This window comes from Vulpes lagopus, chromosome 21, assembly GCF_018345385.1.
Source record: "Vulpes lagopus strain Blue_001 chromosome 21, ASM1834538v1, whole genome shotgun sequence".
NCBI lineage: Eukaryota > Metazoa > Chordata > Mammalia > Carnivora > Canidae > Vulpes > Vulpes lagopus.
This window is the reverse complement of record NC_054844.1, coordinates 12450522-12474413: the sequence shown is the minus strand read 5'-3', so window position 1 is coordinate 12474413 and position 23892 is coordinate 12450522. Positions and strand designations below refer to the sequence as shown.

At 41.3% G+C, this 23892-nt stretch overlaps 1 protein-coding gene across 1 annotated transcript in view; it reads right to left on the bottom strand.

The window, feature by feature from the left end:
- FAM234B (family with sequence similarity 234 member B) overlaps positions 1–23686 on the bottom strand; it is a 34289-nt gene extending 10603 nt beyond the window's left edge. The window contains exons 1-8 of the mRNA XM_041736598.1: positions 23548–23686; positions 13016–13414; positions 9851–9949; positions 7129–7317; positions 5967–6097; positions 2023–2170; positions 1517–1658; positions 144–287 (exon numbers count right to left, since the gene is read on the bottom strand). Of these exons, the coding sequence (XP_041592532.1) occupies positions 144–287; positions 1517–1658; positions 2023–2170; positions 5967–6097; positions 7129–7317; positions 9851–9949; positions 13016–13414; positions 23548–23584 (1289 nt within the window). The 5' untranslated portion in view covers positions 23585–23686. The remainder of the gene's footprint in view (positions 1–143; positions 288–1516; positions 1659–2022; positions 2171–5966; positions 6098–7128; positions 7318–9850; positions 9950–13015; positions 13415–23547) is intronic.
- Positions 23687–23892: the final 206 nt, after the last annotated feature.

Sequence of the window (23892 nt, the reverse complement as noted above, 5' to 3'; positions counted from 1 at the left end):
AAGCAGAAGGAGAGGAAAACAGGATATTCTATCTCTCTTTCTTTTCCTGCATTATCCTAAATATCAAGCAATTCTTCTGGGCAATTTTTAAACATGGGAAAGCAGATCAAAAGAGTACCCGTTAGAAGGAACACACTGCAAACCTGTGCAGGCTATGCAGGCTTAATGTCCAGGAAGGTGTAAGGTTTTGCCCCCGAAGCAAGACAAGCCCTTGTCTGGTTGTAATCAGGAGGTTGCTGCAGTTGGAATCAGGTGCCTTCACCATCTGGAGTAGCTCAACACCATCACTGAATTAAACAAGATCCCAACGGTTAGTCTCCAGTTTGGATGAGATTCCAGACCCAAACCCACCTCCAGAGTTTGGGCTCTTTCTCTTGGGGTACATATTCGTATATACTCTCATATTCATCTCCCACCATTATCTTATTGGGGGGGGGGGGCACTCTGTAAAGCAAGAAAGAAAACCTGCTCTCTAAAATGAGATTCATGAAAGTTCAAAAGAAAGTCTCCAGAGAAGTGCTGCAGAGCCACATCCCTCACACTGGATACTCTGGGAAAGATAACAGAGCCAAGGATAACGACAGGGAAGGTGGGTGGAGACCTGGACAGGAGGCCTGAAGCTGTCACTAAGCTGGGACAGCAACTCATGCTCCACACTGCATTCAATTATTCTTTTTCTGGACAACTGGGACCATTCTATTTAACACCTGCCAAATTCACTGAAACAATGTGATACTGTCTGAGAAAATGCTAGAAAATGATTTGAAACTTCTGATAGAAAAGAATGAAGACAATCACTATACAATCCTAGGGTTAAATGGGTAAAATCCACTGCATGTGACAAACGACATGCTTTTGATTAAGAAATAAACAAGTGGGATGCCTGGGTGGCTCAGTGGTTGAGTGTCTGTCTTTGGCTCAGGGCATGATCCCAGGGTCCCAGAATCGAGTTCCACACCAGGCTCCCCACAGGGAGCCTGCTTCTTTCTCTGCCTGTGTCTCTCTCCATGTGTCTCATGAATAAAGAAATAAAATCTTAAAAAACAACAAAATAAAATAAACAAGAATAAAAACTAAGATTTCATGGATGCTAGCCCTGTTCCTGCCAAAATGATTCTTCAAATAAGAGAAAAAAACAGAAAAAGAGTAGGGCAGATACTTCTGCCTGCTTTTACAAGCAGGTATTTTACATAAATCTCTCTCCCTGCCTGAAGGTCTCCCCATCTCAGCCTGTCCTGCTCTGACTCAGAACGCAAAACAAATATCCTTCTTTGCAATCCATGTGCAGAGTGATCACAAATCTTGATCACCAACACATAGCTATCAGCACATTATGTTACCAAGAAAACAATGGTTCTAATTCACCAGATCAGAAGTTGGTATATTAAGGCTAGTACTGTTTCCCCCCAAACCTCCTCCACCCCCTTATTCACCAGCCCAATCAAACTTGGAGACTCTACGGCACGTGAGATTTCAGGATACTGAATTGTGTGACAAGGTCAGACATCTGCCCTACCTGTAAATGTCAATGAGCTCAGACAGGTTGATGGATCTTCGCTTCTCCCATTCTGGCTCTTCTATCTGCAGAGAAGGTGGTAAGCTGTCTCGGTTTTGGGCCTGAACAAAAATGTCCCGCAGGGCGACAGCTTGGATATTTCCTAGCACCACAGGAAGAACCAACACTGAGAAGCTGAATTTACTAGAAATCTCCCAAGGTGAGGATCTGAGTGAGAGACACAGAGCCTGATCAGATGGGTATCATAGAGTCCATTCAGACTGATCCAATACGGACTGGGAAAGGGATGAAGCAGATGCTGGACAAAGAGGCTTTTCTTTGGAGAAGGTAGCTGGAGAAAGCAGAGTTAATAACTGGGAATGGGTGGGGGAGAGTGAGGGGCCCCTGGGACAGGAGGTGGCAAAAGAGCTGGTGTCAGCAATTCCCAAGCTTTCACTCTGTCTCAAAAGAGAGGCCTACCACACACACAGATGAGGAACAGCAGCAAAACTAGCTTTGCTTCTTACCAAAGCCAAACAGGATGTAGACAGCCCCATTTGTGGTGACATAAACCTGAGGTCCAATCAGATTCCCCACTCCCACGATGTTGTACTTCACAGGTCGGCCCACTGGACTCCCTGTCCGGCCAGACACCAGCAGAAAGCACAGATCTGGCTGAAGAAGTGAAAAGAGAGTCAACAGATGCCATACCGTTTCCTAATCAAGTAAGTTTCTCCAGAAGTCACTGCTTTCTGATTAGCTAAGGGTTCAGGAACACTTCTCAAAGTTGGAAAGCACAAAGCTAAACCTGCTTCAATTTTTTCCCTGGAAAATGGAAGAAAATGAAGCCAACATTCCCAATCCCTTGGCAGATATGTGCAAAAAGCATCTTTTTGGTAACCCAGGCAATTTCTCTGAAGCACACAGAACTCTAGCTGAGAGCTAACTACAGGACCGCTGACTCCCTGGTCTCTACTCTCATACCCAGAAACCCCCAGTTATATTCAGTCCCAACTAAAATCAATACAGGCAGTCTCTCCCATCAAAACATAACATGTTTAGCCTGGCCACTATCAACCTTACTCTCAAGCAGAGATCAGCAAACCTGTCCTGTGAAGAGTCAAATGGTAAACACTGTAGGTTTTGCAAGCCAGATGATTTCTGAAGCAACTAGTCGACCGCCATAGTGTGAAAGCAGCCATGGATAATAATAAATGAATAGGCATGACTGTGCTCCAAAAAAGCTTTATTTACAAAAACAAGCAGTGGCCCAAATCTGGCCTACAGGTCAATTTGCCAACCTCTGCTCTAGAGGGTTTTCTTTTAGAAATAGAGTCACTAGTTGGGAAATATAAGAACTGTGGTAACATCCTGATTTCAGTAAAGCTTTCGACAAAGTTTACCATCATGAATTCTTTTGGACAAGATAAAAAGATACGTTTTTCAGTGTACCCAGAGTGAAAGTCAATACCAATTCAGAGGGAGGTTTTTGTGGAATATCACAACACTCTACTATTGTCTCATTCCTACTAATCATTCTTAAAGACTTGAATGAATAGCTTATCTCAAGCTTATCACAAAGCTGAAAGGGATAGCTAATATGCTGTATGATAATCTCAAAATTCAAAGAAGTTTTAGGCTTGGAAGAGGAGTCAAAATGTGAAAGAAGAAATGGGGCCATTAATTAATTAATTAAAAGGTGTGGGTGCTTTAAATGATTATAAACAAAAACTAAATCTTAGAAAGGCTATCACAATCTTCCACGCCATTAACAGAAATATAAAGCCTATGTCAAAAAAAAGTAACAATTTCCTTACATTGATATAACTAGTTATATCACAAATAGAATACTGTTTTCAGATAATGGGTACATTTTAAAAGAGATCTGGATAAAAATGGAGTGCAAAGGGAAAAAAAGCAAGAGAGATCTAGACTTCATGCTACATAGGGGACAGTATAAGAAATTGGGAGTATTTAGCCTTGCGAGTAGCAGGCTTAGTGGGATGAGACTAAGGCTAATGGACTTTTACATAAAAAGAGGATTAGATTCATTCAAAGTAGCTAAAGTGGAAACAGTGAGTAGAAGCTATGAGAAAGCAGAATTCTCACCAATGACAGAAAATTCTAGACCTGACCAAAAATAAAATGAACTATCTTACAAATCAGTGACATTCCCATTAGCCTGAGTACTCAAGGAGAGTATGGGTGCCAATGTGTCTGGAATACTGTACCAGAGATTATAACAGTGTGAGAGTGTTAACCACATGGTTTTTGAGGTCCTTCTCACTAATGTTCTAGACCAGATCAGTTTCTCTAACCTCAAACCACGTCTGGCTGCCCCAAGCCCACCTCACTTAAAACTCAGATCTAAGAATGTAATTACTCTAAGTTATAGACCTAATATGTTCTATTCCTTCAGAAGAGACAGGCTTCCATCCTGTAGCTTAGAGTAAATCAGAGCTAGGTTCCCCAAGTTCTTTGTTGTTAGCATTAGAGGTCAAAAAGGTCAGTATAAAGGTGAGGCTACTGCTCTAAACCCATCGCTTCTCTAAGATTTTTCTAGTACTACCACTTTTCAGACACAAAGGGGACTATTCATTTCTCTATATTATGTGAAAATAAGTAAATTCTGTGAGGCAAGTTGGATAGTATACTTTTTTGCTGTTTAGTTAGGACCAAAAAAAAAAAAAAAAAAGCATGGAGTAGGCAATAAGCCAATTCCTCCACAGAGGCTGCCTCATTGTGGAGGGTCCATAAATGCCTGAACCTCTAGTCTATCAACCACCACTGGCTAAGAAGCCAACTAGTGTATGAAGACCAAGATTTTTAAACTTGCTCAGGATATATAAACTTGTTCAATTTCTTATTATGCCTCTGCTAACCATACTTCATTAAACTCTTAAAAACAAACTCCCCATATTTTCCACTTTGGGACCTTCAGATAATCACTCCCTAATGGACATAGTTACTGAAATTTTCCCTAGACCCTGGTCTCTTTATTCACAATGACTGGAATAAAAAAGGATTACATAAATAAAGGTTTTTGGTTCAATCTACTTTGAGATCAACTAGCTAGTGGAAGGAAAACTAACAGAAAATACCTTAACACTAACTAGACTTCAGAAATATACCTTCCTTCTTTGTTCTCATCTTATAAAGTATCACCATATGTACTAGAGCAGTGCACCTCAAAACCTATGATTGGGGAAGCACTTTCAGTTCATTTATGGTGCTCTTGGCAGAAAATTATAAAACACTGATAGATTTCTTTCTATTCTAAATAATTTTACTTGCAGCTTTTAAAACTCTACCCCATGTACATGGATTGCAAAAATCACAACAGCAAACACAAGGTCTCTTAAAATTAAATAAGTTATCCAATAAAGCAAAATGATCTACATCCACATTTTTCCACAAATATTATTTGCTGATTGTTCAATTCTTTCGTCCACAAGCATTTCCTGGCAAACTCACATAGGAAGTCTAGGAAAAGTCTTAAGGAAACTTTGATACAAGCTCAAAGAAAAGTGTTAGGAGTAAAAACTTATAACTGAGATAAATCTGGTCACTAATATATTCTTTCCTGTGATTCAGGAAGGAAAATTACTATTATTTTATCCATGCACAGAATAACAAGTTCCAGTACACTGGAGCTCCAGAAAGCATAATCAAGGACCATAATTTAAGGACCAGGGTACTAGGTTCAAAGACTGTCCTGTCAGAGCCTGCGTTAGAATTAGTCTTTCTTAGGTCATTGTTGTTACTACCTATTCAGCTTGTAATGTTGTCTATATATATATTTTATGAACTGTCTTTATTGTTCTATATAAAAGTCAAGTATACATAACAATACACACATAGTAAAAAAATAAAATAAAATAAGGCACTTCAAATATGTTAGCTCCAACTTTAACAACAACCCTGTAAGTAGATATAACATTCCCATGTCCAGGGCTTGGATGGATTCCATGGCTTGCCCAAGGCCACAGAGCTACAGTAGAGCAGGAATTTAAACACAGACCTATCTGGCTCCAAAGCTCCACTATGCCATAATCAATGGGAACATAATGAGGCTGCCGGGAAAATGAGTTCATGATGGCAATTTATTCATCAAATCTCCCAAAGAGGCGCCTGGGTGGCTCAGTTGGGCGCCTGAACGGCTCAGTTGGTTGCGCATCTGCCTTCAGCTCAGGTCATGCTCTCAGGGTCCTGGGATCAAGTTCTGCATCGGGCTCCCTGCTTAGCGGGGAGTTTGCTTCTCCCTCTACCCCTCCCTATTTGTCTGTCTCTGTCTCATGCTTGCTCTCTAATAAGTAAATAAAGTATTAAAAAAATAATCTCTAAAAGAGAATTTGCTTAAACCTAAGCCCTTGTAAAAAGGTTTCAATCAGCACCTATAATAATAACTAGGAACTGACTGAAGTTGAAGCAATTCCTATGAGAAACAGAGACCATTTAACATGGAGCATACCTGCAATTCCCCAATGGCCAGAATGACAAGATCTCTAACGCCATCTTCATCCAAGTCCGGCAGCACCACCCCTGGGGCAGCCAGGGTACCATTGGATAAATAGTTTGGGTTTAAAGTCCAAATGGCTTTCCCTAGGGAAGGACAAATAGGCTGATAACAATTACAGTTTTCGGCCTCTGGAAAAGGTAGATGCAATGCTCCTGGTTCAGAAAAGAGAAACTCAGTGGACAAATGACAATAACTCCTTACCTTTTCTTTTAGTTTTTAACTTACTGGGGACGAAGGGAGCTGAAATCCTCAAGTGTCTAATTAATAAACCCATGTGGTAACTTCACACCTAAGTTTTTTAAATAAAATGGAGGTGCTGAAGTCTCTCCAAGAATGAGGAACCCACTTGTCTGGGGCAGAGGAACTGATCTGTTAGAGATTATTACAATTATAAAGGAACCAGCCAGGGGAGCCAACCAGACCAACTCTCTCTCCTTCTACATGTTTATATAAGCAGGAAAATCATAAGAAGTCTTTAAAATGACTTCAGTTCTGGAGTTAACTCACATTTCAATTTTTTTCACTCAGAATTACCCCACTACCAAACTCCAATCTCTAAAACTGGGAAGGTATTCAGCTCCGGTCAAGTCCAAAGTGTTAACAAGCAGTACATTTATGGTGTTGTCAGAGGCCTTCATTATATTTGATTCTTTTTCACTCCTCATATCATGGATGTCTATACATAATAAGAAGTTAAAAGACCAAATCAACACATATCAACAAATCTTAGTTTCTTCCCTGACCCTTTTTAAGTGGTTAATCGCCAAGTTTACACATGGACTTATATCAAATTTATATCATTTATATCAAATATGAAGAACCAAAGTTCAGATTCTTTTGCACAGAGTGAGAGGACTACTTAGAAACCAAAAGCCTCAGGGTAGTTTCTGTTTGGGTAACTCAGTTTAGCCCCATCCTATCACCAAACAGGTTTAACTGTAGATCTATTACTCAACCTATTCAAACCCTCTCTGTTTACCTTAATATCCATCTTCCAAAATAGTAAAATCAGATTTTCCACCATGTGAGAGTGGAAAGGCCCCTTCCATATAAGATTGCTCTGATCCAAGACTATGGCTCACTGGAGCAGAGACTTTCATGTAATGATCTTTACCTGATGTCGCATTGAATGCACTGAACATCTTATGCGTCCCTGTCACAAGGCAGATGGTTTCAGCCACGTTTCCTGGCATCAGATCCAGACATGTAATATCTCGGGCCTCCTCGGGGAGGGGACTCGACCAAAGTGTGCTGCCATTCATCCCCGAAAGGCACACAAGAATGGCAGCTGGCTTTGAGACACCTAAAAGCACACAAAAGACACAAGAAAGGAAAAGAGGCAGAGAAGATACACAGTACAGGTAAGCAGGAGGCCAGAAAACCAAAAGTAAATGGTGCTAAGGCAGCAAGTCGCACCTGTGTATTCCACAGCCTCCCATATTCCTGATACCAAGTCTGAACAACGGAGTACCTATCATACCTGCTCAACACATTTCTCAGGTTAGACGAGATGCTGTGGATGTCCTGCATGCCACCTTGTGTGCATCTTACACATCTCTCCCAGCACACTTGGTTACCTGTCACCTCGGCTCCCACTAAATAGTCCTGTCCTAAAGGATAAAGACTATCACACTGATTTCTGTATCCTAGTGCAAACAAAGCACCTAGCATATTCAGCAACCAATCATTTGCTGAAAAAAAGACAGGAGCAAAATCCAGAATATGGGAAAGTCACTGTTGAGAACCAAAAAAAAAAAAAAAAATCAAGAGGGAAAGGCATGCTCAGAAAAGTGAGACTGATCTAGAACATCTACAGAGCAGGGAGCAAAGAAATACCTGAATTCTAATCATTGCTAGCAAGTGCTCCCTGAAAGCAGAAAAAATAAATATTTTGAAAATAAACCTGAGGATTACAACTTAGCAATGATCAGTAGGTCTAGAGTCCCATGGAATCAGGTAATACAGCCTCAGTATTTTTCCAAGAATGTCTGGGAAAACTTAAAGACCAAGGACATGAACTCCAGAGACAGTCTCTCAGCTACACCATTTGGATCCCAGTTCTACCACTTATCAGGTGTGGAACTTTGAGCAAGTTCCTTAACCTCCCTATGTCTCAGTTTCCTCATCTGCAAATGAAGGATAATAAAATTAGTCTACCCCACAGGATTATGTTGAGGGATAAATTCGTTTGTAACATATGTACTTACACTAGTGCATAGCATACAGGAAGTACCATATGCTAGCTCTATTATTTTTATAATCTGTAACCAAATCAGGCTGGTCCATATTGTGTCCAAAATCATGGCCTTGTCCTATGAGTTCTCATACATAGCAAACTGAGTCAAATACTAAATGACTTAAAAAAAAGAAAAAAAAACTCCAAATCTAAAAGTGGATGGGGAAAATTTTTACTTCAAAGGCTAATCAAAGGCAGAAAAAAAAATGTAACTAATTAAAGTCAAAAACCAACCTTCCAAGCTGAAGGCCTCTCTGTATCCATTTCTAAATTGCTTCTACGTATTACACAAGACTCAGAAAGGTATTTCTAATAACATCAGAGAAGCAGGCAGCCTAGAATTCTCTGAAACATACCTAGATGTTTATCCCAGGGCCTGGATGATTAAAAAGTTGTGATGAGGGTATTCTCAGCCTCAAACCAGAGTTACTGTATCAGTTTACAGATTGTAAGGTTGAAACTACTTTAATGGATACAGCATGACAAACTGGAAGCCCCCATGTACCTATGTTGAAAATGCAACTTTTTTTTTTTTTTTTTTGCAGTTGATGTGTATCAGCACACTCAATTAGGTTAAGTTATATAGGTCTAATGAGAGATAATTTATAAAGATGTGGTCAGGGTGTAGAAAAATCATGAGGATAGTACAGTCAGTGAGAACTGTAATCACTCCTAGGCCCAAAGAGACGGGAGAGGAACCAATTCTTGGAATCTAGAAAAAGAAAGTCCTATAAGAAGACCACCTTAAGAGAGGATGTGACTATGATCAAGGATGCAGCCAGCCTGATGTCACTAGTGGGGAGGTAGCCAAGGGAATAAAAACCCTCTCCTCACTCTCTTCCTTTCCTCCAATTTCTTACCTGTGCTCCCTACTGGCCAAACCCAACTGGAAGTTGGAGGTAAGGGAGACTGTTGACAAAATGAATACTGGCCAACCTTCCAAAGCAGACAGAGGATGGAGAACAGAGAGAGAGGAGTAAAAAGAAGGAGTAAAAACATAGTACCTGGCCACCAGTATGTATAAAAATATTTAAAAACATGAACATGAAGTTTTCTACTGGGGATGGGAAGGTAGGATTGTGTCAACACTTACTATAATTCAAGAAGCAATGGAAAATTGGATGGGAAAAACTCAAGAACCCTAAGAACCAATGCTATTCATAACAAGTGTGTGGACGAGTCACTTCTCTGGATCTCTATTTCTTCACGGGACTGGTAACCACAAAAGTTCCTTCCAGCTACAAATTTCAAATATTTTATTTGACAGAGAGAGAAATAGAGTGAGTGAGAGAGCACAAGAAGGGGAAAAGGTAGAGGGAGAGGTAGGACTTGAGATCATGACCTGAGCCAAAGGCAGACACTTAACCACTGAGCCATCCAAGTGCCCCTCTCCATTATTTCTTCAAATGAGCTTTACTTACATGCAGGAGCTTACTGATAAAGTTTATCATGTATGACAGACCCATGATAACTATTCACTCCAGATCCCTTTCTACAGTGCCCTTCAAGAGACAACTCTGATGTTTTCCCTTAGCTCACAGCCCCTCTAATCAATAAGCTTCTCCTATAGCAGCCTCTAAAAGACATGTATGTCTCTTACCGATTGCACTCCCATTCCTTGAAGCTACAAAGGAGAGAAGTACATCACGCAGGCCATCTCCATTCACATCAGCCAATTCCAATGGAGACAGGTCCCCACCTGATAAACACATTTAAAAAAAAAAAAAAAAAAAAGCCTGAATTAAGTCACCACAAACCAGTTCTCTGCTCTGGGTTAGAAAGGGAAGAGACACATAGCACAGCTAGCAGCTCTATAAAAACCAGGCAGACTCCCAGTTCCTAAATAAGAACATATACACAATTTCCTCTGCCTGTTCCTCTAAGTACACTTAAATTCCCTGCATATTAGAGAGAAAAAAAAATGTAAGACTATTCTAGAAGGTGGAGAGAAGGTAGACTGGCTAGGGATTACAGAGCCTAAAGATGACAAGGTGATGACTCCCCTGGGTTTTATTTTTGCCTCATATATCCCAGACAAGGTGCTGCAAAAGCTGGCAACCCAGAAATGCCAACAGGTACAGCCCAAAAAAGGCCCAAGAAAAGTTGACTCCCCTAGCCAAAGGTCCAAAAAAGGAACATTACAGCAAGACAGAAAGGTTTTAGATGATAAATGTTCTACTCCAACCAAACACCACACAGATAGAACTATGGCCCCACCCCTACTCCCATAACAAAGGCTAAATGGAAGCCTAGATTTCCACCCTTGCCCAGCTATAAAACAGGGTACCCCTCCACCTCTCAACCAAGGTCATGTCAGAGAAGGCCAGGTGGGGAGTGAGGACTTTCATCCCCGCCTAGGGCCCTCTACACATAAGGGAAGCCTAGAATTCCACCCCACCCAGCAGTAATGATGCAGCCTCCCACCCCCGATAGACTAGTGGTAGCAGAGGCCTAGCAGTGAGCCCAGACTTCCAGCCTGGGCAGTGACAAGGTAAACAGTGCTATCCTGCCCCTCAACAGTGTAGAGTCAGAGGATGCCTGCCAAATTTGGAGAGAACTCATAAGAGGCTGGTGGGCGTAGCTGGTATAACCACTATGGACAATAATTTAACATAAACTACTAGGACCTATGACACACACGCTATGACCTAGCAATATCAGTTGTAAGTTAAACCCCTAGAGAAATTCTTACACACTGCATCATAAGAACCTTAACAGTATTATTTACTTTTTTAAAAATAGAAGCTACCTAAATGTTTATCAACAGTAAAATGGATCAATAAATCATGGGATATTCATATCATGGGAAATGAAACAGTGGTAAAAAGGAATAAACTCTAGTCACAGTGCATCAATCTTGATGAATCTCAAAAAATACTTTTATAAACATGCTAAACAAAAAACAAGTCACAGAAGACTGCTTAATTAAATTTATATAAAATTCAAAGCAGGAAAAATTATTTTACCATATGGTAAAACTTCAACAAAAAGTAAAGAAATAATGACACAAAATTCAGGACTTCCTCTTTGGCAGGAAGAGGTGGCTTTGGCAAAGAGGGACACATGGGGGTTTCAAAGGTCTTTATAATGGCCTATTTCTTTTTTTTTCTTTAAGATTTATTTATTTGAGAGAGAGGGAGGGAGGGAGAGTGAGGGGGAAGGACAGAGGGAGAGAGAAATCCTGAAGCAGACTCCCCACTGAGCATGGGGCCCAACACAGGGCTCAATCCCATGACCCTGAGATCATGACCTAAGCTGAAATCAAGAGCCTGATGCTTAACCCACTGTGCTACCCAGGTACCCCAATGTCCTATTCCTTAAACTAAGTGGTGGATATGTTAACAATTTGTTCCTAGTCTTTATATCATATACAAATATAAGAGCTCACTGAGAGCCATCAAAAAAGGAAGGAAGAGAGGGAGACATATACTATGTCTTGGGAACATATCATAAGTCACATCTACTTAGTTCCACCTTGAGAGAAACTAACAGTGAGAACCCAGAACTCATCAGAAGCTAAATCAACTAGGATCAGGGAAGCGTCAGAGGTAAATCAAGATGATGTTGGGGTCTGGGAGGACTGTAGGGGAGGGACGATTTCTCCTCTACCCCCTTCAGGTTTCTAGCTAGGACAGATAACGAGATAACTGATTAATAATACAGATTAACAAGAGGGAAGCATGCAAAGTTTATTTAATGAGATTTCCTAAGTCCACAGGAGCTCCCATAGAAAGATAAAGGCCTGGAGCAGAAGTGGTGAGGCCTCAGTGCTTCTGTACCTGTTGAACGATGAGCGGCAGCCCTGAAAAGGGAACCAATGGGTTGCAAGGAGACTACAGGAAGATGAGTTATTTTAACAAGGTCTGTTTTAACAGATTCCCCTCGGCCTCAACTCCCAGTCTCTGTTGATAAGAATGTTTCTGTCCTCCTGGTATTGGAGGGCATCTTGCACATGGGAGTTTCATCTCCTGCTTCCAGGAAGAATTAAAGGTCAAGGTCAGAGTGCCCTTCCTGAATGTGATGTTATTCATGTGCCTTCGACTCAAACAATGTGCCAAAGTGACATATTTTCAGGTGTTATGTTCTGAACCCCTTCACCCCAATGAAGTTTGTAATAAACAAAACTGGTCAGCACTGACATCGGAGATGGAATCCCCATTCTTGGACCAGAGCAAGCATTCTAAAGAAACCTGCTCCAGAATGAGACAAAATAGTTAGAACTACTTGGGTGGCACCACCCCAATCATTAGGAGCAAGAAACAAAACTTACTGCAAGAAAGCAAGTCATTTTTTTACTTGAAAAGAAATTATTTTAAAATTCAAACTGGCCAGGCTCCTATAATCGACAAATGCTTGAAGGTCCTACAAAAGCCCTGGCCTCTGGTCTGGCCAGAACTTGAGCCCTACTTTTCTCAGTAAACAGCCTGTCCCACAGCTTTGCTCTCCCATAATACAGTGTTGGCTGCAGTGCAGGAACCCAGCAAACCAATGTTCTGTCCTTCCTGCATCTAATTAAGCCCAACGCCAATAGAAACACAACAAAGCAGTGATCTTCCCAAGTTTCTGGAGCTGTATCAATCTATCTTTTTGTTTTATTTCCAATCTTAACCTCCTACCCACCTCCACACACAGGAAAGAGATGCTATACAACACACATTTATTTGTAAAAACCTGGAGGGAATTTTCAACATAATCAGAAGTTTTACAAGATTACATGTAAACATAAGGTTTTTACAGAATTAGGGAGAGAAATCCTGCAACTCACCTCCCTGGGGGCTCAGGTGGTGGCTCCAAGTGCTGTGCAGATCTCTAGGGGGACAGGGGATCAGGAAAGCACATACGAGCACCAGGATCATGGAGATGACCAAAGTTAGAAGAAAGACAGATGTGCGCACGTAAGACACAATGGAAGAGGTTGCCTTTTGCTCCAGGCCTCCAAGGGGCTCCGAGGGGTACCCCTCTGTGGTGACCTCTGAAAGATGTGGCTTTGCAGCCCCCACGGCCTCAGCATCTGAGTCAGGCTCTGGCACTTCTCCCAGAGGGCTCTTTCCATTTTTAACCCCTCCATTCTTCTGCTGCAAGTTGAGCACAAGATCATCCTCGCTCTCGTCACTATCAGCCTGTGTAAGGGGATCGTACTCCCCTAGGTCTGGGCTCTTTTTCCCTGAAACACAGAAAAGACACAGTGTCAGGGCAAACTAGGAAGGAGAAACCATTACCAACTACATGGCACCTGTGGACACCTAAAAGAACACACAGAAACAAAACAAATTAAGTTTTATAAGTTTTAGATCTTGATGGCCATGGGTAAGGAAAAGAGTGAGAGGAAAAAAAATCAGTGTTCTAGAATTATTGCTTTGGTGAGCTTAAGAAAATTAGATACCTTTTCAGTTTGGAAAAAAAAAAAGTGCCTCTCTTAATTTGTGTGAATCTCACTAATGAAAAAGACATGGCTCTTATATCAACCTTCCATATGCCTAATGGGCATGTTTCCTTTGATTTTTCTTAGATCTGTGATGTTCTGATCTTTCATGGAACTTGCCTAAACCTTAGAATAGTTGTTCTCTATACACTGCTTCTCACAGTTGGATATTTGTGGCTTCCCAATTGTCTCCATGGAAATAACTTAGAAAGTTGAACACTAAACATTACCTGGAGACTTCTTACTAAAAACTCACTTCTGAGCTTCCTATGATTCTAACGCCCTGTCAGTACATGTTTCAGTAAACAGTGTTTACCTTTAAAAATGCTATCCTAAGTATTCTAGGAGAGGAGGGATCAAGCAGGAAGGCAGAGGTAAAGGACTTGTCTCCAAGCTGGCTTACACAACCAGTACCCTGTTTTTACTTAAACACACTTATTTAGGGTGGCTAAGAAGTGAAGATTACAGGAGAACTTAAGCACACCTCCTCCCAAGCCTATCCTTGGCCCTCTCTGCCAGTGACTGAATAATCTTGTGCCTTTTGTTCATGCTATAACCAAGCAAAACCAAGAAAAAATTTCTGGTTTTGGAAATTATATGGTAAGCAATACTAATATAAACTATATTATTAAATCTTTTATTATGCAGAAATATAAAAAATAAAACACAACCCAACTAATCAAAAATGAAAAAAGAAGAATTCTTGATGTCAATCTCTGCCTCTAGTCACTGTTATCTTGGTGATATCACTTCATATATTATGCCTTGTTTACTCAAGACATAAAATGAAGCAATAAAACACTATATGGAAACTAATATGGGAAGTAAAATCTTTAGTGTAAAGCTTTGTGCTGGGTACATAGAAAGTCAATAGATACATAATTAAAAATAAATATTATACAGAAATATTTTATAACATTAAGTATTTTACCAAAAAAAAAAAAAACAGAAGGTACTGAGAAAATTGGCATTCTATTAACTAGAAATTTCTATGTATTTTCCCTTTCAAAGCTATTTTTTTTCAAAGCTATTCATTTTATTCAAAAAATATTGGATTTGATTTTTAAAGGCACAAATTGTAAGAAGGTAGTCCAATTATTAGGAATTTAATTCAAAATAGTACTTCCAGGATATGCCGTAAAATCAGTACGGGTTCAAGCTAAGCTCCTATATTTTATATATCTATTCTATGAACCAAATTATTTTATTAATTAGGATACACTGCTCTCTAACTGCCCATATAACTTTAGTTATAATAATTTGCAAACACAACCCGACTGCTGTAATAATATTAATCATAACATTTTTTTAAGTTTTTTTAACTAAAAGGATTAACTGATAGGATCAAAACTGTGGTATATACATCCAGTGGAATATTATCCAGCCTTAAAAAGTAAAGAAATTCTAAATACATGCCACGAGATATTATGCTAAGTGAAATAATCCAATCACAAGAAGAAAAATACTACATAATTCTTATATAACATTTTTATCCAGACTAGTCAAATTCATAGATACAAAACAGAATGTGGCTTCCGGAGCCTGAGGGTAGGGGTAAATGGATAGTTGTTATTATTTAATAGGTAAGAGGTTTCCCTCGCCATCCAAAAGTAGGGCATTCCTATCAAACTCCTCTTAAGCTAATATAGTATTATAAAGCAAAGAAGCAAATTAATTTACATGGAAAAATTTTTGAGCTTTCCCAGATCCAAGAAATAACCTCTCCCAGGCCTTTCTGATACCTCAGAACACATCTTGCTAATGGATGCACAGAATAAATGGAGATAAAACACAGATGCTCACAGACACAGTTTGAGGCTCTGGAGGCTTGAAGCTGAGATGCTGAGTGTGGCTCCAGGGCCAGGAGCTGGGCAGGGCCTCACTGCTGAGGCCTGGGGGGGGTAGGCGGTGAGCACTATCTGTAGGAGGACTTGATGCAAAACAAACGCTGAATGCTATTTTCGCTTTTTGTCATTTTTCATAAAAGCAAAAATCCTCTTCTGATTTCTTTAGGTTAGCAAAAACAGGTCATAATGTAGGTCTTTCATACAAGCGAAGTGACATAATGCAAAGTATCAAAAGGCAGGGGCTATCTTTTAGAGTTTCAACTTTGCAAAATGAAAAAGTACTGGAAACTGGTTGCACAACAATGTGAATACCTTTAACGATATTAAACTGTACATTTAAAAATAATTAAGATGGTAAATTTTATGTGTATTTTACCACAATTTTAAAATTTTTAAATTAAAAAAAAAAAAGGGATATATCTGAGAAAGAGGAAAACGTAGATGGCTGCCCCAAATCTCTGGGTATGAGGAGGCTGAAGATCACATAATCAAACACCCACCAAGTAGTCACTTAGCATACACCTAAACATAAGCAGTATGAGGGAATTCACAGCTCTCCAATCCAGAAAGCAGTCCCATAGGGAGCCTGCTTCTCCCTCTGCATATATCTCTGCCTTTCTCTCTGTCTCTCTCATGAATAAATAAAATCTTTTTTAAAAAAAATCTATTTCTGAGCATTTGCCAATTATCTGTTCTACCTAGTTCTAATTTCTGGATCTCTCCTCCACATGCAAGTCCTTCAAAACTTGAAGATACCAATCATAAGAAACATATGCTATGGTATTTAAGAATTTAAGTCTTTACAAGCAGACAAAGAGTCAAATCTTGGCTCCATCTCTTATTAACCATGTGACCTCAATTAAATTTGGCTTTAGTAAGCCTAATTCTTCCCATTTCTGAAATAGGATAATTATTTTTCCTACCTCACTGATTGTTTTTGAGGATTAAATAAGAAAACATATGCATGGTCTTTAGTTTCTGGCTTACAGAGGCACTCAATAAATTTCAGCTTCTAGGAGCGCCTGGGTGGTTCAGTCAATTGAGCAAATGACTCTTGATTTCAGCTCAGGTCATGATCTCAGGGTTGTAAATTCAAGCCCCATGTCCAGCTCCACAATGGACATGGAGCCTGCTTGGGATTCTCTCTCTCCCTCTCCTTCTGCCCCTCCTAACCCCCTGCCCTTGCACTCTCTAAAATAAATAAATTTCAGCTTCTGTTACTATTGTTAGCACTATTTCTCCCAATTGCCCACCCAACCTTCTCTTCTCCAGGTTAAATGTTTCCACCTCTTTCAACTCATTACTAGAAGAAGCATTGTTTCACATATCCTCGACAGACATCCTCACAGACATCCTCGACATCCTGTTCTCTGGACAGGACTCTTCTCTGGACGCAATATGATATGTCAATGCTTCTTAAAGTATAGTTCTTAGAACTGGATACAATCCCCAGGGTGCAGTCTGGTCAGGGCAGGGGAGGGCAGAACTGTGCCCTCCCTAAAACAGAGGGTATACTACAATTCAAGATCTGTAACCCAATATCTTGCCAGCTTCCTTGGCAGTCACACCACACAACTGATTCAATTTGAACTCCCAAGTATTTTCTACACACACTCAAGCCATCTTATGTAATTGTACAATTGAATTTTTAGCATCAAGTGAAAAATTTAGCACAGATACTTTAAATTCAATCTTACTAGTCAGCTGCCACCTTGCAACAACCACACCAGTCTAAAACAAAGTAAAATCATTACTAAAATACTGGCTAACAAAAGTTTAAAGAAAATGCATTTTTATGATATCACACACGATCACAGGCAGAGAACCTGGCTGCATATGCTACAAAAACTAGTAAAATCTTTACTAAATCTAATTTTTGGTAAAATCTTTACTAAAAATAATTTGTAGGGGTGCCTGGGTGGCTCAGTTGATTAAGAATCTGACTCTTGATTTTGTCTCAGGTCATGATCTTAGGGTCCTGTGACCTAATCCTGCATCGGGCTGGGTTCCATGCTCAGCAGGCAGGCTGCTTGAAATTCTGTTCTCTCCCTCTCCCCTTGCCCACCCCCCACTCTCTTTCTCTCTCTCTTTCTCTAAAATAAATAAAGCTTTAAAAAAAAAAAAAAAAAGAGGGATCCCTGGGTGGCGCAGTGGTTTGGCGCTTGCCTTTGGCCCGGGGCACGATCCTGGAGACCCGGGATCGAATCCCACATCAGGCTCCCGGTGCATGGAGCCTGCTTCTCCCTCTGCCTATGTCTCTGCCTCTCTCTCTCTCTCTCTGTGACTATCATAAATAAATAAAAATTAAAAAAAAAAAAAAAAAGATTATCTGCTTCCAGTTGATGATGGCAAAGGAAGGCATTTCTGTCAGTGTCTTTCCTAAAAACTAGGGAGAGGAGGTAATAAAAATAGGAAAAATAAAGAAAAAGAGCCACATTCTGAAACTACAATTAACGGAAAATTACTGCCAAATGCAGCAAAACTTGTACCCAATTGAAGAAGCACAGTTAAGAGTGGGCACATTGTCTTGAGTCTCCAACCATGAGCACAGTTCACAGAGTTAATAATGACAACAACCATGATGATGATAGCAATGATGGTAACGAAAAAGTACTCTACCTACTATTCTGGACACTGGTCTAAGCACTTACATGTTAATTCATTTAATCCTCATGACAACCCTGGAAGGGAGGTTTTTGTTTTTGTTTTAAGATTTTATTTATTTAAGAGAGAGAACATGAGCAAGGGGCAGAGGGAGAAGCAGACTCCCCGCTGAGCAGGGAGCCCAATGTAGGGCTGGATCCCAGGACCCCAGGGTCATGACCCAAGCCAAAGACAGACGCTTAACCAACTGAGCCACCCAGGTGCCCCTGGAAGGCAGGTATTATTATTATTATTCCATTGTATCAACAAGAAAATGAAAACATAGAAAAGTAAGTTGCAAAAGATCATAGAACTAGGAAGAAAAAGAGCAAGGATTCAAACTCAGGCAATTTGATTACAGTCCACAGTCCTAACCAATAAATTATACTACCTCCATCCCTTCTTCCATGGATATATAGCCAAACCACTATCTCTTGCTTAGAAAATGAAGTTTGGCATCCCAGAGGCATCAATGAGCCCAACTCAACACCACAGAGTCAAAGGGGAGGTAAGATTAAATGAGAAAGGCTTTACAAGAAGCAGGCTGTCAGCATGGCACTTAAAAAAGTAGCTGTAGCACAATCAGTCCTGAAGAGGGGGGATCTCTCTCTCTCTCTCTGACAGGCTGGGTCCCATTAGATTAAATTCTAGCTTCTAACTGCCCTCACTCACTCCCCTGGCCCTAACCTCTGTCTATATGTCAGCCAAGAGCTAGCTGTAAAACAACTGACCATTAAATATGACTTACAATCAGAAAGAAGCCACCATGAGTACTCATTCTATAAGATACTACAAAGTTCTACAAATATTCAAGAAGGAAGTCACAACAAAACATTGCAAACAAAATCTGCCAAGGAACCAATGCTGAGCAAATGATGCCACAAAATGGAAGAAATAATGACCAGATGCTTCCCTATGGAATCCAAGAAATTAAAGAACAGTTTTTCTCTGAAATAAGAGCTCACGGAAAAAATACAGTCTTTCCAAGAAGAAATGACAACTCAGTAGGGAAGATCAGAAGTAAACAAGCAGGGCCCAGAAAAACAAAGGAAGAAAATAATAAAACAATTTTAGAAAAGATATGCTTAGTGGGATGAGCAGAAAGCAGATGTGGCTAAAAAGAGTCAGAGACAGAAAGGACAGGCTGGTGAAAAATCAAGCAAAATAAAATGGAACTGACATGGGCTGACCGTTCCAAGCACTTCCTCTGCAAGCACTCTTCCAAACCCTTTTACTGTCTTATCTCCACAAATCTGCATAACAACTCTAGATACACTATTATCTCCATTTTCAAGATGAGGTTTGGAAGTTTAAGTAACTGGCCCAGTTTAAGTAATTACTTAAGAGCAAGTAAGCCATAGTGCAAGGATTCAAATCCAGGCAGTCTGGCTTTGAGGGAAGTCTGTGCTGTGTGTCTCCCACTGAAAAGATCAAAGCTTTTAAAAAGACTAGGAAGGCATGGACAGAGAGAGCAAAGGTGATCCAGTATGTGCGGAACTGAAGAAGAGAACAGAAAAAAGCTATACCAAAAAAGTTCCCATAACATAGCAAGACCTAAAATTGTAAAATAAAGGGTACAAAGGAATCCCAAGAACAACTCCTACAGAACAATCAATATTGAAACACATTGCAGTAAGGGTACTGAATGAACTTCAAGGACAAAAAAAAAAAAAGAACCATATGAGCACCCAAGCCAAGGAAAAAGAAATCCAGTCACTAAGGATGGGAACAAAACTCAGGCTAACTTCCCTGCAGTAACATATATTATTAAAAAATAGTATATTTTCCCAGACATTACAGAAACAAACGTCAGCTTAATTATTCCAGACTGCAAAATCTGATCAGACAACTCTTAAGCAAATATTTTTGCTATCTATTCACAGAAAGAGAAGTGATTGTGAAGTACAAAGCATACTAATTTGCCTAAAACTTTGATCATGCTAAGGAGCTGGACATCAAATCCACACTTCAAAGCCCTGGGCACTTTAGCACTCTTTAATGATTTCAGCCACCACCCACATTTTTAATCAATGAAAGTAAGACTGTATTTATTTATCTGAGAGAGAGAAAGAGAGATAGCAAGAGCACAAGCAGGGGGAGGGCCAGAGAGAGAGGGAGAAGCAGGCTCTGCGATGAGCAGGGAGCCCGATGAGGGGCTTGATCCCAGGACTCTGGGACCAAGACCTGAGCTGAAAGCAGATGCCTAACCAACTGAGCCACCCAGGTGACCCTCAGTGAAAGGTTTTCAAAGAATAAAGGAGAGGATACCACTTTCATAACATATCAATATAAAGGAACTTTCCATAGCTATCACTTTTCCTCTTGGGAAGACTGAGGATGCCTGCTAAATAACATTCCCACAATGGTACAGAGGAAAACAGGAAAGAGATGCAATGTTTAGGAAAATATGCTATAGTATATACTATTATATAATACACACTCTACATAGACTATACCATACTCTCTACTGCAACTAAAGATAAATAATTCACCTCATGGATTAGATTATCCAAGAGCATATAATGTTTCCAAATTACACATAATAAAACAAATCATTACAGTAATATTGTGCTCGGATGTTCCCTTCAGTGATTGACCTTCAAACTTTAAAGCGGACTAAAAATATATATATACTTAAGATAAGTTGTTCCAAGGGCTGCTTTATGAATGTCACATTGTCCTTCTGTTACTAATTAACCTCATTGTATGCATGTGAACCAAATATTTTTCCATCTTGAGCTTAGTGGAAGCATATGAGACCACGAAACAGACTCCAAGAAACTGCTCTTTCTTCACAAGGTTGATGACATCTGTCATCAGCTCATGATCACATCAGGCCTTCCTTTGGGTACAAGGTTCATAAACGGGCATTGTGCTAATGAAGATGATAATAACTGCTAACACTGAATAATTAACATGCGTCAAAGGGAAACAAATATCTTCAGTACATCCATTTCTTCTACTGAGCCAAATAAGCCTATAAGGTAAATATGTAGTAGAGCATGTGGAATATAGTGAATGTTCCATTATAACAGTACTGTTATACATGAAGAAACTAACACTTAAAGAGATTAAGTAACTAATCTGGTAAAGATTAGACTTGAACCCAAAGCTGTCTCGTGCTCTTAGCCACTCCATTCTAGTCTGCTTCCTCATACAGAGAAATAGTGAGGATGTCACAGTGGTGAGCATTTTGCAATATATACAAATATCGAATCATTACACTGTACACCTAAAATTAATAGGATATATCAACTAGCCTTCATGTAAAAAAAGAGAGAGAGAAAGGATGTTAACTGAAGTAACATAACACAGTAGCCCACACAGGATAGCAGCCTCACAGCCTCAATTACAGGGTATCCAAAAAGAGCTGTAAGAAAGCAACTTCTACCTAATATAAAAGCGAAAAATTGCATTTTGGGCAGTGGGGAGAAAGGGCAAAAAGGAGGCAGACAAAAGTAAAACAAAAACAAATAAAAAAAAATACAACTCACATCACAGAAAAGAACACATGGCCATTAAAAAGTATCAAACATACCTCTCTGTTCAGGCCCAAGATGCTGTCCAAACACAGGCCCAAGGACCAGACTGTACTTTCCCTACCCTGTCAGCTGACCAAGTTACTGCAACTGAATACTCCAGGGAGGTATAATGCCACAGCCTTAGGATGTGAAAATGAAAAAGAGCTCAAGAGTTTCTAATGCGGTTTTCTTGCATTCCTATCCTTAGAGAAGAACAATTATCTATGCCAAGAAAAAAAAATGAATCTAAAAGAAAAAATAAATAAAGCTAAATATGTCTGATATCTCATTACCCCCTTGGGAAGAACATCATCCTACACTAAGGACATAAAAGGTCCTCTCTTTACCCTGCTAGTAAAGGGACACATCCCCCACTTCATCCCAATGTTACATACGTATTCCAAGATAGATATCATCAATGTTTCTTCCAAAGTTCTAATGAGCCTAGTGGGGAGGGGGAAAAAAAAGTCTGAGGTCATGAAGTCTGGGGACAGAAATGCAAATTCATATCCAACCCAGTGTCATCCATGGCACAATGTAGCATACTGGATGCTCCTTGCAAATAAGGTCCCTATGATCCCCTTGCAGCCTCATGCTGCATATCCACCAGACACCTAACTAGCCCTTTCTAATGATGCCAGTGAAAGCAACTGCTTTTCCTACTAACACCTGCTTTTCCCACTATCACCTGGAGCTATCAGCAAATAAATGTTTATAGCTTAATGTTTAAAATTTATTTAGGTAGAACCATAATATTTTTATTTAAGACTTTATTTATTTATTTGACAGAGAGAGGAGAGCCCGCGTGCACACAAGCAGGGGAGCAGGAAAGGGAGAGGCAGCAGCAGGCTCTCCGCTGAGCGGGGGAGCCTGACATGTGGCTTGATCCCAGGAGGCTGGGATCACGACCTGAGCCCAAGGCAGACCTTCAACAGACTGGGCTACCCAGGTGCCCCAAGAACCATAACAGTTTTAAAGCCTTTACTTTTAAATTTTATTTGGGCAGAATAAATATACTTTTATTAAAATAACAAGTTTGTAGCAGCACAGTCTCACTCCGGAGGTTTAAGAGAAAAAAAAAAAAAATTGTTTTTAAACTTGGAGCTGCCGCCCAAAGTACTGAATTAGCTCTGAAGTCGTCATCACCACCAGTGCCTCCTAAAAGCATATTCCACAATTTATCTGCAGTTTGCAGGTGCCAAATCCTCTCCCTCCTAAATGCTCAGCCTCGATAGCCAGAGGCTGACCAAATGGAATTAATTAAAAGCCCAAGATCTAGGCTCAAAAGACACCCTCCCTGCCCCCCGCGACGTTCTGGTCCAGGCTTTTCCAACAGTCTGCGCGACCTTGGACTAGGCAGTCGGCCGAATAACTCCCGTTTTCCTCTTCTGTCAACCAGAAGGGGTAAGCACCTGCCTCACCTACCTCACCTGAGGTCTCTAAGCCGAGAGGCCGCCCCGCGCCCCCGCGCTCCCAGGGCGCGCCCAGGCCAGGAGCCCGAGCCCCCGCGGGGCGCGGTCCGCCGCTCCTCAGCGAAGGATGCTCCGCTCACCGGCCCTCCCTGCGGATGGCGGCCACGCGCGCTCCGACGGTCGCCCCCGCCCGCTCGCGGCCACCGGCCCGCGCGCCTCCAGCGGTCCCTCCCTGGAGTCTCCCAGGCTCGCCCCGCGCCCGCGACCCCCGGCCGGCCGCGCGCCCCTCTCGCCCCCTGCTGGCGACGGACCCCCCAGCCCGCGGGGCTGCCCCGGCTCGCCTCCGTGCGCCTGCAGGCTGCGCTACGGCCGCGGCCAGGCCCCGACCTGGCCTCCCAGGCTCCCCAGGCCCGCGCGGGGGGCGGGGTGGTCGCGAGGCTGCGGCTCCTTACCCGGGAGCTTGAGCGCCCTGGACAGCACAGTCGCCATGGCGGAGGCCCCGGTGCGCGTGCGCGCGCGCGCGTCCTGCCGGGAAGTGTAGTTCGCCGCGGGCGGTGCGCGGGGCTGCGACCTGGGAGGTGGGAGCTGCGGGCAGAGCGCGGCCCGGGGGCGGCCCTCGCTGCGGCGTCCGCGCCCACGTGCGCGCTCCCCTCGGAGCAGATCCGCCGCTCTGACTCTCACGTTCCTCCTGCTCAGCGAAATGGGGAAATAAGAACTACCCCGGAGGCTTGCCGAGAGAAAGGAATGAGATAGCAGGTATTAAAGGAGGCGCCGGTTGTGAAATGAGCGTGGGCTTT